Source organism: Brassica napus, chromosome C1 (genome assembly GCF_020379485.1).
Source record: "Brassica napus cultivar Da-Ae chromosome C1, Da-Ae, whole genome shotgun sequence".
NCBI classification, from domain to species: domain Eukaryota; kingdom Viridiplantae; phylum Streptophyta; class Magnoliopsida; order Brassicales; family Brassicaceae; genus Brassica; species Brassica napus.
The window spans coordinates 15,970,116-15,985,474 of NC_063444.1; the positions used below are offsets into that span (position 1 = coordinate 15,970,116).

A 15,359-nucleotide genomic window follows, 5' to 3' on the forward strand; every position below is an offset into this window, starting at 1 on the left:
TCTGCTGCTCTGGAAATGATGAACGCTGACGAGACAAAGAACGTGGAGAGCGAGTACATCAAGATGCACCACGCGCACGGGGAACTTTTGGAGAGTCATTGTAGCTCGACGCTCGTTAAGCACATCAAAGCTCCTCTTCATCTCGTAAGCTTGTTTTGTTTTCTTCTTGATTTCTCTCTCTCTCTCTGGTTACGATCAGATCCGGAAGCTCCCATGTGTTAGCAATACGAACTGAATGTTAATGGTTTGGTTGTTTGTTTTTTGGTGAAAAAGGTGTGGTCACTTGTGAGAAGATTCGATCAACCACAAAAATACAAACCGTTTATTAGTGGGTGTGTGGTCAAAGACAAGAAGCTGGAGATTGGTTCAGTAAGAGAAGTAGATGTGAGATCTGGACTACCCGCTACTAAAAGCACGGAGATATTAGAGTTTCTCGACGACAACCAACATGTCCTCAGCATCAGAATCGTCGGTGGCGATCACAGACTCAAGGTAAAGTCTTGAAAATGTGACGATGGTTTTCTTTTATAAACCTAATCTGTTGTTTTTGTTTGTTCTTATCTAAAACCAGAATTATTCCTCAGTCATTTCGTTACATCCGGAGACCATAGAAGGAAGAGCAGGGACATTGGTCATCGAGTCGTTCGTGGTGGACGTGGCTGAGGGTAACACGAAGGAAGAGACTTGCTTCTTCGTGGAGGCTCTGATTCAATGCAATCTCAAATCTTTAGCATATGTTTCTGAGAGTCTTGAAGCAGAATCTATAGCCCAAATGGTATGATGACGACTCTAAGAATAATCTTTCAAAGGCAAATAGTATGGAGAAGCTTCCCAAATGGGAAGGAGTCATTTTCATATTCAAGAAGATGATCAATTCGTTCTTTTACGTATAGTGATGTCATTTTTAGTCTATGCTTTTCTTTGTTTTGCGAATTTCTGTTAATTTTATAATTTGGAATAATTAATTATTTCTGGAATTCTGCAAAATGCCATTTAATCATCTTTTCATAATAAAATGTAGATACACAATGTTTCATGACAAATACAATAAAAATTAGATACTTCACGAAGATATTTTTTAAAAATGTATTTGGTACTTTTTAGTGTTTTCTTGTAAATTTAAACAATTTACATAGTGACAAGATAAAATCTTCAACTTAGATCGTTTTGTTGACCATAGTCAAAAGTATATTAGCTATTTTGAGTAAAGAAGATCAACTGACAGAAGGAGGCTTTGTCTTTACAAGAGGTCGGTCCTACAAAGTTTTCGTTTCCCTCTTCATTTGTTGTTGTTGTAATTTCTATAAACCAACGGCATTTTGTTTGAAGTCAATTATGGATTTATGGTAAAGGAGCTTTGTGGGGTTACCATTTTGTTGTTTATATTTGTAGAGAGTTTTGATTGGTTAAAGTATGCCAAGGCCAGTTTAATATTGACATAATAGATTAAGATCTGCGTTTTGCGCGGAATGAACATGTATAAATTATTTTATGTATTATATATTTTTACATACTATGAAATAATAAATATATATTAAATAAATAAAATTTAGTAACTATTATATATATAATTAAATTAGTGCAAACATATAAATCAATTTTATTAATCCAAACAGTAATTTTTTATTTGATAAGATATATAATTAAATTTAAATGATATTAACATACATCGTATTATTTTAATATTAAATGATGTTTTCTACTCATATGGTTTTTTGATCATTTGTATCTTTTATAGTAAAAACTTTAAATTATTGATAAAAAAAATTCATTGTGAGATTAATAGTGTTAGTAATTTATAATTTTAAGTAGTCAATGTTTGTTCAAAGCTTTTATCAAAAAACATTGTTCAAAGTAAATTTTGAAATTAAAATATTTATATATTTTATATGGTATATAGTTAATTTAAAATTATATATAGATATATATATATATTTCTTTTAATCTTAATAATTAATTAAATTACAATTTTTACTTATATGATTTTGTAATCATTTGTATTTTGTAATAACAAAAATTTTAGGATCACAAAATTTGAATGTGAGACTTTAAACAGCTTTAATAATTTATAGTCATTTTTAAAAATTCAAAATATAACATATACAGAAAAATCTAGTTTTTTATTAAACAAATTTTTTATAGAAGATACACTAATTTTTATCAAATCTTTATCATTCAAAATCATTAATTGTCATATATACTTTATACACATTAGGCAATTCCGTAATTTTTATTTAAGAAAATAATAACGAACATTAATAATGAATTTATGGTTAGTTTAATAAAAAATATTATATAATTAAATGGACTAACCTATTTCTCTAATGATTTTAAGAATCATCTTAGTGGTGACACGTGATTACAAAAAGAAGTTGTAATGTTTCCAAATTAATATATAAGGGATAACATTTATTTTGATCTCTTGTTTTTATTTTTCATTCAATTTTATCGATGTTTCGACGTTCATTTTCATAGGAAAATAGCTGAACAAGCAACTAGGAAATTATTCTTAGAAAAAAAATCTTGATATTTCACTCGATATGGTTTCTTGATACAGTAAAAAATTTCTTGATATTTTACTCAATATGGTTTCTTGTTCAGTTTTCTGACCAACTTTTTCTTACTAATTAATTATAGTTAGATAATGTGATTAAATGAAATGATAATGATATCAGTGCATCACTACTTCAAATATTTTCATTTTTCGCTTTTGTTAATACTTACAAGTTTAGCACAATAGCACTACTCATCAAATGATATCTACAAATCGCCCTCTTATCACAAGTTTTACAAAATGTGATTAGTGGAGACATGAGGTGACTATGGAGATGACTGGAAGAAACTGTAGATATCCAATTTTATTTCTAAAACCTTATTTTGAAACAATCATGCTTTAGCTTTTAAAATTGAATCTAAAGAAACATTATAAAAAAAATATTAGTTTTAGAAATCAATTTCTCTAGAATTTTTATTCAGTGCTTTAGAAAAATCTACAGAAAAAAATTTCGAAGCCACAACTAAAACCTAAAAGATACATCTTAGAACAAAAACATAGAGCCAAATCTTCAACCAATCAAATCCTATAGCAGTAGTAATATGGTTACTAGAATTATGTAGTCTATAGCCTATGATTCTCTATATAATTCTAATAGTAGTCATTAATCAAGAATTATTCTGAGATGAGAAATGAAATCTCTAGTTGCTTGTTCAGCTATTTTCAAATTAGTTAATAATTTTAGTTGGATGGATCAATTCACAACATTATGAGTAGGTTTGGGTATGGAGTAGATATCCGTAAAATTCGCAGTATCTGTGAATGCATCATAGATGAATATATATATTGGTGATTCGATTGATCCGGAAATTCTGGATATTCAAATTTTTTTTAAACATTCACGAATTATTCTATTTGATTTGTCAATTATATTTTAAAATAAAATAAAAAATGATATATAATATTAGAATTAAATAAAAGAAATTAAAAATAATAATATCATACTAAGAGACTAACATTTTTAAACATAAATTGTAAAGCAAAATCCAATATTAACAAGCCTAATAAGAAAACTTATATGTTAACATTTGACTCAGTATAAAAATTAAATTGGATATGCAACAACCCAAAAAACAAAATTTGAAAAAACAACTTAAATTAAAAAAAAATTAACCAAATTTATCAAAAAATATGTATACATATAATAGTTTGTAAATACAATTACATTGCATATCTATATATATACGGATCGAGTCTGATATCCGGTTTTCCAAAAAAAAAAATTTGTGATTTGTTTTTTTTTTTACGGATATCACATTTTGCTATTTGCTTTGATTCAAATCTTTATGGATATCCAGAATTTTTGGATCGAATCGAAACTGATCGGATGAAATTTAACGGATAATTTGTCCGGCCGGAGAACAACATTATACACTTTCACATGAGTTATATATATATTCCAGTACATGAAACTATGAATATGTTTATTTGTAAAATATTAAAAGAAAAACAAAGAAAATAGGTGGGAAAAGAGATAATACATGGCTTGAGTCGGCAAACCAAATGTAACCAGCGTATTCGGTGGACTATTTGACACGTGAGACGCCACTCTTCATGCCTCTTCACCACAAATATATAAAACTTTTCTGTAATAGCCAGCCATAGCAAAAGTGTTATATGTTGTGGAGCCAAGTCAGTTCTAATTGAGTGGCCTACCTTCGTTTGACTCATCGTAACAAGAGCCTAAGACCGATGATTCGGTTTCGCCTACATCCTCCACTAAACCCTTATTCCTAACTTGCAACATCTCCAAAACACACAAGTTTTCCCGTAACACATAAAAAGATAGTTTCGATTAATTCGAGGTCGATCTCAATCGGTTCTTAATAAATCAGTAGGTTAACCAATTGGATTGGAGCTAGACGGATCAGTATGTCCGGTTCGATTTAACGGTTAAGTAATCTGTAGAACCTTCCAGAACGCGCGCGTTAAGCATTAGGGTTTCGTTGGCTGCGTGGCTACCCACTGAAGTCTTCAGTGTTTCTCTCTCCTCCTCTCCAAGTAATCTGGAAAAAATCAAACCTTTTTTCTCTGGAAAAAAATAAAAAATAAATATTTCTTATTCAAAACCAAAGATTCGATCGAGGTTTGATTGATCGAGAAATTCTTGGGCTTTTCCGGTGGATTGAGAAGAAGCTAAATGGTTGAGGCAGAGCGCCCGGAGAATCTCTGGATCGCTTCCGGAATGCCGTCGTCGTCGTCTCGGCGGAAACTGAAAGACGTGATTTTCCGATCGTAGATTCGACTATTGTAACAGGAGATGCGAGAGGATTTGGAAGCGTCGGAGTGCAAGTAGTTTCCCGGTCTCAGTTGGAGAAGGGCTCGACGGTGGAAAAGCTAGGGTTGACGGAAAGAGTTTTCTCCGCCGCCGGAGCTGCGTTTTTGTCCGCCGTTATTCTAAATCCTCTGGACGTCGTCAAGGTTGGTTCTTTGTTTGATACTATTTCCTAAACAGCCGGAAAGTTATTTGCTTTAAGGGGACTTATGTCTCTGTTGTGATATGTTATTAGACTCGATTGCAAGCTCAAGCTGCTGGAGTTCTTACTCCCACCCACTCAGTGACGCCATTGGTCGCATGGCGTTCTTTGGACCAAACATAGTATGTGTCTGAATCCTCTCTTTTTTTAAATTGGGACAGTTGTTTAGAGGAGAATACTTTTGTAATAATGGTTTCTTTATGGGTGGTTCAGATGTTTACAGATTTGAGATGTTCTCCTTCATGTTCACGCGCTGGTGTTCATGGTACCGTCTCTATTTGCCCGCCTGATTGTTTCCAGTACAAAGGAACTTTTGATGTCTTCACCAAGATCATACGACAGGTGTGTTTGCCTTGCAGTGTTAAGAAAACGAGAACTTTTTTTTTTTTTTTTTTGGCTAGAGTTAGTCCTATTTCTCTCTCTATTCACTAACGCAAGAACTGATACAGGAGGGCATGGCACGCCTGTGGAGAGGGACTAATGCTGGTCTTGCTCTAGCTGTGCCCATGGTATGCTCTCCTATTTACATGTGGAGGGTTTGTTTATTTTGGTAGACTACACGGATCAGTGAACTCTCAAGTTTCGTGACAGGTTGGAATTTATCTCCCTTGGTACGATTTGTTCCGCAACCGTTTGGAAGAGTTATCTCGGGAGAATGCGCCTGCGACGACAATATTTGTGCCTCTTGCGGCAGGGTCTTTGGCACGGTCCCTAGCTTGTACAGTCTGCTATCCAGTTGAAAAGAAAGAACAGGTATGCAGGTTGCTTTGTGTGAGATAATGATACTGAAAGCATGAGAATGTTGATGTAATGTTGCAGGGCAGGTTCAAAAAGCTGGTGTACTTGTATCAGCAAAAATTTCACTGCAAGTACTTCGAAAGTTTCTGATGAAGATTCAAATCATCGTCAAAGTTCTCGGTCTTGTGTGAAAAGCAGAGGAAGGGAAAATTGTAGGAGATGGACAACATAGAGATGAAGGAGAAACAGTTGAAGTAGAAGAAGTGGATGAACAGGAAGAAGTCAGTGAGGAGGATTTGTTGGAAGACAACATTCTAGCTCAACAAGGCAAGGTGAAAGAGAAGGCTATTCAGAAAAAGGGTTGAAGAGAGGTCGTAAGGCTAAAGCTCAGGATTTAAATCCGGTGAGCACAAGGTCTTCTCGACGTAATCATTAACATGAAAAGCTTCTTTTGGAATGCGCGCGGCTTCAACAAATCTTTAAAGCATTCCGTTATAAAAGAGTGGATCAGAAGTAATGAAATGGAGTTTGGATGTATTTTGGAAACAAGAGTAAAAGAAAGAAAAGCAGTTAGTATTCTACAGTCGGTTTTCAGTGATTGGTCCTCAATGACAAACTATGAGCATAGTCTGGGGGGAGAATTTGGCTAGTATGGAAGGATTCAGTGTGTATGACTCCGGTCTACAAATCTGATCAAATGATAACTTGCTCGATAGGTTTTCAGGAAGAGGAGATTTTCTTTTGTACATTTGTATATGCGAGTAACTCGGTGGAAGGTAGAAAGGAGTTGTGGAAGGATCTCATTCATCATAAAAATTCTCAGTTATTCAAAAATAAGGAGTGGCTGATCATGGGTGACTTCAATGAAATATTGGATGGTGAAGAGAATTCAGCATTTTCGGAGTTAGGAAGACTTCCAAGTGGTATGAGAGATTTCCAGAGGATGGTTCTTCAATGTAATCTGGTGGATATGGGCTACCAAGGTCCTTTGTTTACTTGGTGTAACAAGAGAGAAAATGGAGTGATATGCAAGAAATTGGATAGAGTGTTAATGAATGTTGCAGTTCAGATGAGATTCCCTTAACGCGTTTGCAGTATTTGAGCCAGGAGGCTGTTCTGATCACTTGCGATGCAAGGTTCAATTGCTGCCGCCAAATGAGAGAGTTCACAGGCCGTTCAAGTATGTTAATTCTCTAGGGAAACTCCCACAGTTTCTCTCTATGGTGAAGGAGTTCTGGGATTCAACGGAGGTGTTATATCATTCAACGTCGGCAATGTACAAATTATCTAAAAAACTGAAGAATCTTAAGCCTCTCATAAGAAAAATGGGGAAGGATCATCTTGGTAATCTATCAAAAAGAGCAAAAGAGGCACATGATACACTATGTGAAAAGCAAAAGCATACTTTGACCAATCCGAGCAGCAATTCTATTCAGGGGGAAGCACAAGCGTATGAGAAATGGTTACATGTTGCAGAACTGGAAGAAGACTATCTCAAGCAGAAATCTAAGCTTTATTGGTTGGAGGTTGGTGATCAAAATAATAGAAACTTTCATAGTTCGATCAAATCTAGACAAGCTCAAAATGCAATTCATGAGATCAGATGCTCGGATGGTATAATAATGAAAAGTCATATGGAGATTAAGAAGGAAGCTGAGAGATTCTTCACTGAATTTCTGAACCAAAGCCATGTCAGTTACCAAGGGACTACTGTGGAGGAACTAAGGGAGCTTTTTGAGTTCAGATGTGATCCGGTGGACTGCAACATGCTTGAGAAAGATGTTACAGAGGAAGAAATACGTAAGGTTCTCTTTGCTATGCCCGCCTATAAATCTCCAGGACCTGATGGATATCCTTGTGAGTTTTTAAATACCGCATGGCATATAGTAGGGCGAGATTTTGTAGTTGTTATTCAGTCAGTATTCCGATATGGCTTCCTTCCTAAAGGAGTAAATTCTACAATTCTTGCTCTTGTCCCGAAGAAAACCGACTCGATGGAGATGAAGGACTTCAGACCCATAGCTTGCTGTAACGTGCTATATAAAGTGGTTTCTAAGATTCTTGCCAATAGATTGAAAGAGATTCTTCTGCGGATCATTACTCAAAACCAGTCAGCATTTGTCAAAGGGAGGTTGCTAATAGAGAATGTTTTGCTGGCTTCGGAGTTAGTAAAGGACTATCACAAGGAGGATGTGTCTCCAAGATGTCTGATGAAGATTGACATCTCGAAGGCTTTTGATTCTGTGCAGTGGGAGTTTGTTTTGAAGAGTTTAGAGGCATTGGGGTTCCCAGGGAGGTTTATTCACTGGGTAAGGCTATGCATCACAACTCCATCATTCTCGGTACAAGTAAATGGAGATTTGGCTGGATATTTCCAAAACTCTAGAGGCCTGCGACAGGGATGCTCGATCTCTCCTTATTTGTTCGTTCTATGTATGAATGTTTTATCGCATAAGTTGGATAAAGCAGTTCGGGAGAAGAAGTTTCAATTTCACCCGAGGTGTAAAGCTCTGGCCTAACCCATCTTTGTTTTGTAGACGACTTAATGGTATTTGTTGAAGGATCAACGGAGTCTATTGGAGGTGCTTTATCAGTATTTGATGAGTTTGCTATATGGTCTGGATTGAGTATTAGTTTGGAGAAGTCAACAGTGTACTTGGCTGGAGTTTCAGATAATGAGAAGGGAAGAATCAGATTAAAGTTTCTGTTGGCAGAAGGTAAGCTTCCGGTTAAATACTTGGGGCTTCCACGTATGTCTCAGGAAATGAAGAAGCACGATTACTTGCCTCTAGTTGAGAGAATTCGAAGTAAGATATGCACGTGGAATAGAAGATTTTTATCTTATGCTGGGAGGCTACAACTGATCAAAGTAGTCTTGATGAGTATTGTTAATTTCTGGGCAGCAGTGTTTAGACTTCCAAGCAAGTGTATGGAAGAGATTGAGCAACTCAGTTCAGCATTTCTTTGGACGGGTCCAGTGTTAAAATCAACAGGAGCTAAGGTAGCTTGGCAGGACATATGTAAAGAAAAAAATGAAGGCGGTCTAGGGATAAGGCCGCTAAAGGAGGTTAACATGGTGTATGGTTTGAAACTCATATGGAGGATGCTATCTGGTGACTCTCTTTGGGGTAAATGGGTTAAGATGTATCTTCTCAAGAAGAAAACATTTTGGGAAATAAAAATAAATACTCAAGTGGGCTCATGGATGTGGCGGAAGATGCTGAAACTAAGAGAAGTGGCTAAGAGTTTCTATATGAAAGCAGTTGTGAATGGTCGTCACACGTCTTTCTGGTATGACAGATGGTCTGACAGGGGAGTGATCATGGATCTGCTGGGAGACAGAGGGATAGTTGATATGGGTATTAGAAGAGATGCTACAGTGGAAGAGGCAGTGCAGAGAAATAAGAGAAGAGGCAGGTATCGTTCTCCTATTTTAAATGAGATTGAAGCTGAGCTTAATACACTCAAAGAACAAATATGCAATAGTGTTGAGGATACTAGTCTATGGCGGGAGTCAGGTTTTAAATCGAATTTCTCAACCTATGAAACATGGAGGTTGGTGAGAGAGACAAAGACTCAATGTGATTGGGCTAAGGGTATTTGGTTTTCTCAGGCTACTCCCAAGTTCTCGTTTATTACATGGCTTGCAATGTTGAATAGAATGTCAACGATGGACAGAGTCTCAAGATGGAACCAAGAGGTAGATACTGTCTATGTGCTATGCAAGAATGCTCCTGAGTCGAGAGATCATCTCTACTTTGAGTGTTCTTTTTCAAGTCAAGTATGGGAACATCTGGTGAAGGGGATTTTGCGTAACGACTACACTACGGACTGGCATGCAGTCGTGAGGTTGATCAATGACCAGTCCGTAGAGAAGAAAAAGATATTCTGCATCAGATACGCTTTCCAGACATATGTATATTCACTATGGAGGGAGAGGAACAAAATAAAGCTTGATGACAAACCGATGCCACTGCCTGCCCTTAAAAAGATTTTAGACCTAGTGAGAGCGAAAGGGAGGAGAGGAATTGAGGAGGTCTTGCAGTTCTGGTTTAGTACTAGACTGTAATTTTTTCAATTTTGAGTATAGGAGGAGTTTGTTTATGTAAAGGTGCAGATGATGTAAAAAAATTTTTTTGATAAATATAATTTGACATTCATTCAAAAAAAAAAAAGAGCATTAGTTGTTAGCCCCATTCAAAAAAAAAAAAAAAGAGCATTAGTTCTTTAACATTCATTCAAAGAAAATTGTGCAAGTTCAACTTAAGTCAACAGAAACTTCTACAGATACGTAGATTTGTTCTGTTATTAAATTCCGAGCATTTAATCCGGTTTGATGAGATTAGGTAAAGGCCAAAGCCACCAACACGCATTGACTCACACATAATTTCCTCATCTAGTTTTTAGTTTTGGAAATGAAAATATAACACTTAAAACAAACATGGGAGGCACAGCACAAGAAGGAGGTTAAAATTTGGAAGATGGAGGCAAGAAATGTGTGTTGTTTCTCATGATCCAATATCTCTCTATCTCCACAGCTTTTCTTCCCGGTACTCTTCCTGCTATTATTTCCCACCTGGTATTTTGCAAGAAAACATTTTTTCTCTCTAAGAATGGAAATACATAAGTAAATAATAAAATGTTTGATACAAGTGATTAGCTTGGATCCCATTCTGCTTATTAAGCTAAGAAGTCCCTAAGCGTAGCAAAAAGTTAAAAAAAAAAAACACCTAGACACTAAAACTTAGGTCTAGTAGTTCCTAATTAATGAAACTACGTACAAACTATAACTAATTAGAACAAGAACATGAAGCAGCAATTGAAAGATCAAGTAGGCCTAAGAGAGAGCAAGGACACTTAGACCAGAAGGCGATGGTGATTCAAAAGGTCACTCTGAAACGACAAGAACGATTTTCTTCATCATCAGGAGATGGTTATTATTTTTTTTTTTTGTTCAACAGATCATCAGGCGATGGTAAGCGTAAGAATATAAGTACATTCCTATGTCACATGTTTTGTGGTAAAGTCGTTACATCTAATTTTGGGAGAGAAAGAAATTAAAAGAAGATACGTACCTATCGCCTACGAGTCTGTACATTCTTAAGATGAGATCTTCCTCCTGTTGGCTCATTTTGATGAAATCCCACTTTACGCTACACACTTCTGCATTTATCAAAAACAACACAAAACTTTTACTTTTTGCTCCAATATTTTTATATTCTCTTTTGCTAATCGCTACGTATGTAATAATCTCATGTCCTTCTTGACCTCATCTCTGCTCGTAAATACTTATTTCACATTCACGTAAATACAATTAGGGCTATATATATAATAAAAGGCTACGAAGTTTGTTATTGGTGTGTTTATTCACAATCGCGTAACTACATATATGTGATAATTAAGGCTACGAAGAGTCTGGTTAATTAGGGAAATATAATATATGATAACATGAACTTCAGCTAAACACGATGACTATTGACTATGTCCAAAGGAAATAAAATATGGTTACGAAGAAAGAGCATGCATATGTAATAAGCTAATCAAACACATTATATGAGATGGACCTTCAGAGTTGTGACGCTGACGTCGATACGTTGAATCCATCAATGGAGGTGGAAGAGGAAAGTATGAGAAACTGAAGAGAGAGCAGAGAAGAGAGGTGGCAAACTCTTTTATTATACTATCTTGTATCTAGAGAGAAAGAGAGAGTGGGCTTTGTTGGAGAGGTTTCTAATCTAGAACGACATACTATTTAATGTTAGCCCCACCCCCCACAAAAAGTTGTTAAAATCAGACCGTAGCTTTAAAATAGTACTTCCTTCGTTTTTAATCGTAACTAGTTTTGCTTAAAAACACAAATATTTTAAAAATTGTTATTTAAAAGAATATATCATTTAACCAATTAATTCAACCAATTATTAAAAACCTAATATTATTTCATTGGTCACACAATATCCAATAAATGAAAAAGATGCATTGAAATATGTAAACTACTTAGACCATCCGCATTAGCGGTTTTTACCAGGTTCGTGGGCTCGAGTTCTTAGACCCGAATGATTAAAAGAAAATCAAAAATGGGTTTAATTAGATGAACCGGGCCTTACGAGTGAACCCGTAAGAGGCGAGTTCAAGCCATGCGTCGATCACTGACTGGCTTCTCCTTTCCTCGTTGACGACGACGAAAGTAGGGTTTCCGCGTAACTCGTTTCATTTCTCTCCTCTCTGAAAAAACGAGGGTTTCTTTTCTCCGAGGCGATATTCCGTGCGACGGTGATTTCCGGAGGTTTTCTCCATCAAATCGATTCTGTTTTCTCTTTTCCACGCTCTTAGGTCAGTATCGAGTAGATTCACGGTGTGTTAGCGTCGATTGTGTGTTCGAAAGAGATTTACGATTTGTGTGATTTAAAATCGATTTTGGGATTTTTTTTAGGGTTCTTAATCGATATGGGAGTTCGATTGAGGGTTCATTTAATCATATTCTATCGTTATTATGTGCTAATAATTTTGATTTGCGGCAGAGATGGATCCGGCAGAGGAGAGAAGACATTCAAAGAGGCAAAACGATTACATCAACATGTTAGGGTTCGTGGCCGATTCACAGTACGAGATTCCTAGAAGGTGTCCATGTGGTGGAAGAATCATTGATGAGGTTCGCCGGAAGGACGACTACGACACTCTTCCGGGGAAGCGGTTCTTCACCTGCAAGAACTACGAGGTAAGTTTGAATTTACACGCTTTGATTATCGTTTATGGGTTTAGGAATCGAAAATTCTCTGATATTTTTTTTATGTTGTAACCAAGGCTGATGGGTTCCATTATCGTCAGCCTTGGGTTTTAGGTGTGCAGGAGGAGATCGAAAGGTTGACTAAGCGGGTGGAGGAGGCTGAACAAGTGATGTTGGAGACGTCGAATCTCAGTAAACAGATTGAGACACTGGAGGTTAGTCAACTTTCTTTGCTCTTTCATTCCATCTACATTATAGTTTTGTAGTTTTTTTGCGTGACTAACACTTTTTCTTTGATGTTTCCATGTCCAGGAACAGGTTAAAACCCTCTCTGAGCAGGTAGATTACCTCACCGTGCAGGTGGCTACGCTGGAGAAGGTCAGCTTCGATTGAAAAGCAAAGGTAAGACTCAACAAAACTGTAGAGGTAGTTTGAAAATGTATGTTAGAAATTCTTGATTGCTATATGTGTGTTCGAAAATGTTAATGTTTTTTTAAAAGTAGAGGTAGTTCAACTTGTTTAATACAAAGCTAACCGTATCAGAAAACTTAACTAGAACTAGAACTTAATGAAAGCTTAAGATAACTACAACTACAACTACAAGCCAAGTAAACTACAACGAGAACTAGTACTGTAACTACAACTTTAAAAAAAACTATAATTAATTCTCGGTTGGTTGTTGGTTGTTGTGATCAATTTTCGATTGTACTTAGCTGTAGTTAATATTTTCCACTGATTTGATGTGTATTCACTGCTCTCTGTGAACTACTTGTTCTGTTAAAAGCCTTTTCTAATGAATGTTTGGTAGGTAGACTTTGTTTAATTGTTCTCTCCTATCAAAGAAAAAACTAGTTTATAAACATAGCAAATCCACAACTAAAAACACACTAACATATAAACACCAAACCAAACCTAAACGAAAATGGAACCTTTCTCCTTTAACTCTCCCGGGTTTGTTAACTTATTAGCTTCGCAGAGCAGTCCACCAATAGACGTTGACTCTGCTGAGGTAGATGGTAACTCGCTCGGGTTAGTTAAACCATTGGAAAGGAGAAAGTGGGGACCCAAAGAAGACCTTGTGCTCATCAGCGCTTGGTTGAACACGAGCAAGGATCCCATAGTCAGTAATGAGCAGAAGGCAGGGGCGTTTTGGAAGAGAATAGAGGAGTATTTTAACTAAAGCCCTCAGCTCATTGGCTCCGTTCCTAGAGAATGGGGTCAATGTAAGCAGAGGTGGGGAAGGGTGAATGAGCAGGTGTGCAAGTTTGTGGGTTGCCATGAAGCCGCTTTGAAGGAGCAAGCGAGTGGCCAAAATGAGAATGATGTCATGAAAGCTGCACATGACATCTTCTTAAATGACTATCATGTCAAGTTCACACTTGAACATTGCTGGAGGGAGCTGAGGTTTGATCAGAAATGGAAATCACACTCGTTGTCGAAAGATGGTGCAAAGGAGAAGAGGAAGGAAGCAGGTCTGGAGGTGGTGGCTGACGATGAAGAGGTTAGGCCTCCTGGTGTTAAGGCTAGCAAAGCAGCCAAGCGCAGGAAGCACGGGAATGAAGCAGCTTATGATCAAATACAGAGCATGCTAGCTATGAAAAATAACATTTCGAAACAAAAGATCCTTGATCGTCTCCTTGCCAAAAATGAAGACACACTTTCTGATGAAGAACTATCCCTTAAGCATAAACTAATATCTGAAATGCTTTGATTTGGTGAGTGCCTTGTATTTGAGTGAATATTTTAGTTTACAATCTGTTTAGGTTGATTTGCTTAGGTTGATTCGATGAACTATTGAGTAAAGCTGAGCTTGATTCGATGAACTTGTTGGTTGAATTCTTGAGTTTGCTTAGGTTGATTCCATGAACTTGTTGGTTGAATTTTTGAACTTGTTTATGATTCGATGAAATTGTTTATGTTTAGCTGTATTGATTATGTTTTCTTTTCTTTTGCAGGTCAGAGAGTGCAGGTCACGGGTTAGAGTTAACGTGTTGGAGGTCACTAGTTGTTGCAGGTGAAGCCTAGTTGTTTTTTTATGTATGTTTGTGGTCAGCTTAGTCACGGGAAAGTGTAGTCTTTTGTTTCTTTCTACACTAATTTTGTATCACGGATGATGTATTATGTATTGTGTCAGTCACAACTTGATGAACGGATGTAATATGGTTTCAAACTCTCTATATATTATCGCATTGTATCGTTTCAAAAATAGCACATCTCTCACTTTTAAACAATTGCACTTCTCTCACTTCTAAACAATTGCAAGTTTGGTTTAGTTCTCATCGTTCATCTTCACAAAGTAACTCCAAGTTTGGTTTAGTTCTCACGAGTCGGGACAAGCTCTCATCTTCAAGAACGAAGTCAGCTCTCATCTTCATCTTCACATACGGACAAGCTCTCATCTTCAAGAATGAAGTCAGCTCTCATCTTCATCTTCACATACGGAAACAATATCAAGCACACAACAAGGTATAAAACATGAATCTTAGTAATAGCTTGGGTATAAAACATGTTGCTTGAAATAATCAAACACACTCAGCTCTCATATTATGTTATGAAAGAAAAAAAATAATGGTTTTTGAAGATATATATTATGGATTATGAAAAAGATTCTATGTATTATGAAAAAATTCTATGGATTATGAAATTTTTTTTATGGATTATGAAGGATTTTGAAAAAAATATGAAAAACAATTATGGAATATTAAAAAAAAAATTATGGTTTTTGAAGACATATATTATGGATTATGAAAAAGATTCTATGGATTATGAAAAAATAAATTATGGATTTTTTAAAAAAAAACTATAGATTATGAAAAAATTCAATGGATTATGGAAAAAAACAAAGGATTTTGAAAAAAAAATAAAA

General features: G+C 36.0%; 4 protein-coding genes and 1 pseudogene across 5 annotated transcripts; 4 read left to right on the forward strand and 1 right to left on the reverse strand.

Moving 5' to 3' along the window:
- Positions 1–3: 3 nt before the first annotated feature.
- Positions 4–1,423, forward strand: LOC106374494 (abscisic acid receptor PYL10). The gene is made up of 3 exons (XM_013814505.3): positions 4–144; positions 274–492; positions 572–1,423. The coding sequence occupies exons 1-3, from the start codon at positions 16–18 to the stop codon at positions 779–781; spliced, it is 558 nt and encodes a 185-aa protein (XP_013669959.1). The 5' UTR covers positions 4–15; the 3' UTR covers positions 782–1,423.
- A 3,236-nt stretch (positions 1,424–4,659) lies between these two features.
- Positions 4,660–6,134, forward strand: LOC125579842 (annotated as a pseudogene).
- Positions 6,135–10,087: 3,953 nt separating this feature from the next.
- Positions 10,088–11,493, reverse strand: LOC125580177 (transcription factor TRY-like). The gene is made up of 3 exons (XM_048744306.1): positions 11,334–11,493; positions 10,845–10,932; positions 10,088–10,345 (listed from the first exon to the last, which is right to left on the reverse strand). Exons 1-3 carry the CDS (start codon positions 11,371–11,373, stop codon positions 10,237–10,239), a joined length of 237 nt encoding a protein of 78 aa, XP_048600263.1. The 5' UTR covers positions 11,374–11,493; the 3' UTR covers positions 10,088–10,236.
- A 225-nt stretch (positions 11,494–11,718) lies between these two features.
- On the forward strand, positions 11,719–15,139 carry LOC106373211. 2 transcript variants are annotated; one of them, XM_013813422.3, is made up of 4 exons: positions 11,719–12,484; positions 12,571–12,708; positions 12,806–12,895; positions 14,449–15,139. In XM_013813422.3, exons 1-3 carry the CDS (start codon positions 12,290–12,292, stop codon positions 12,884–12,886), a joined length of 414 nt encoding a protein of 137 aa, XP_013668876.1. In that variant the 5' UTR covers positions 11,719–12,289; the 3' UTR covers positions 12,887–12,895; positions 14,449–15,139. The 2 variants fall into 2 exon arrangements, with proteins under 2 accessions (XP_013668876.1, XP_048600262.1); XM_048744305.1 differs by lacking the exon at positions 14,449–15,139 and having other exon boundaries at positions 12,806–13,115.
- LOC106373212 (glutathione S-transferase T3-like) lies at positions 13,416–14,204 on the forward strand. Its single transcript, XM_013813423.2, has 2 exons — positions 13,416–13,613; positions 13,725–14,204. The coding sequence occupies exons 1-2, from the start codon at positions 13,416–13,418 to the stop codon at positions 14,202–14,204; spliced, it is 678 nt and encodes a 225-aa protein (XP_013668877.2).
- Positions 15,140–15,359: the final 220 nt, after the last annotated feature.

Coding starts and splice junctions, on each gene's coding strand:
- LOC125580177 (XM_048744306.1), bottom strand. CDS start 11,373: ATGGATTCAACGTATCGACGTCAGCGTCACAACTCTGAAG. Junction 10,933..11,333: donor TCAGCGTCACAACTCTGAAG/GTCCATCTCATA, acceptor TGATAAATGCAG/AAGTGTGTAGCGTAAAGTGG. Junction 10,346..10,844: donor TACAGACTCGTAGGCGATAG/GTACGTATCTTC, acceptor GCAAAATACCAG/GTGGGAAATAATAGCAGGAA.
- LOC106373211 (XM_013813422.3), top strand. CDS start 12,290: ATGGATCCGGCAGAGGAGAGAAGACATTCAAAGAGGCAAAACGATTAC. Junction 12,485..12,570: donor TCACCTGCAAGAACTACGAG/GTAAGTTTGAAT, acceptor GTTGTAACCAAG/GCTGATGGGTTCCATTATCG. Junction 12,709..12,805: donor AACAGATTGAGACACTGGAG/GTTAGTCAACTT, acceptor TTCCATGTCCAG/GAACAGGTTAAAACCCTCTC.
- LOC106373212 (XM_013813423.2), top strand. CDS start 13,416: ATGGAACCTTTCTCCTTTAACTCTCCCGGGTTTGTTAACTTATTAGCT. Junction 13,614..13,724: donor ACACGAGCAAGGATCCCATA/GTCAGTAATGAG, acceptor CAATGTAAGCAG/AGGTGGGGAAGGGTGAATGA.
- LOC106374494 (XM_013814505.3), top strand. CDS start 16: ATGATGAACGCTGACGAGACAAAGAACGTGGAGAGCGAGTACATCAAG. Junction 145..273: donor TCAAAGCTCCTCTTCATCTC/GTAAGCTTGTTT, acceptor TTGGTGAAAAAG/GTGTGGTCACTTGTGAGAAG. Junction 493..571: donor GTGGCGATCACAGACTCAAG/GTAAAGTCTTGA, acceptor ATCTAAAACCAG/AATTATTCCTCAGTCATTTC.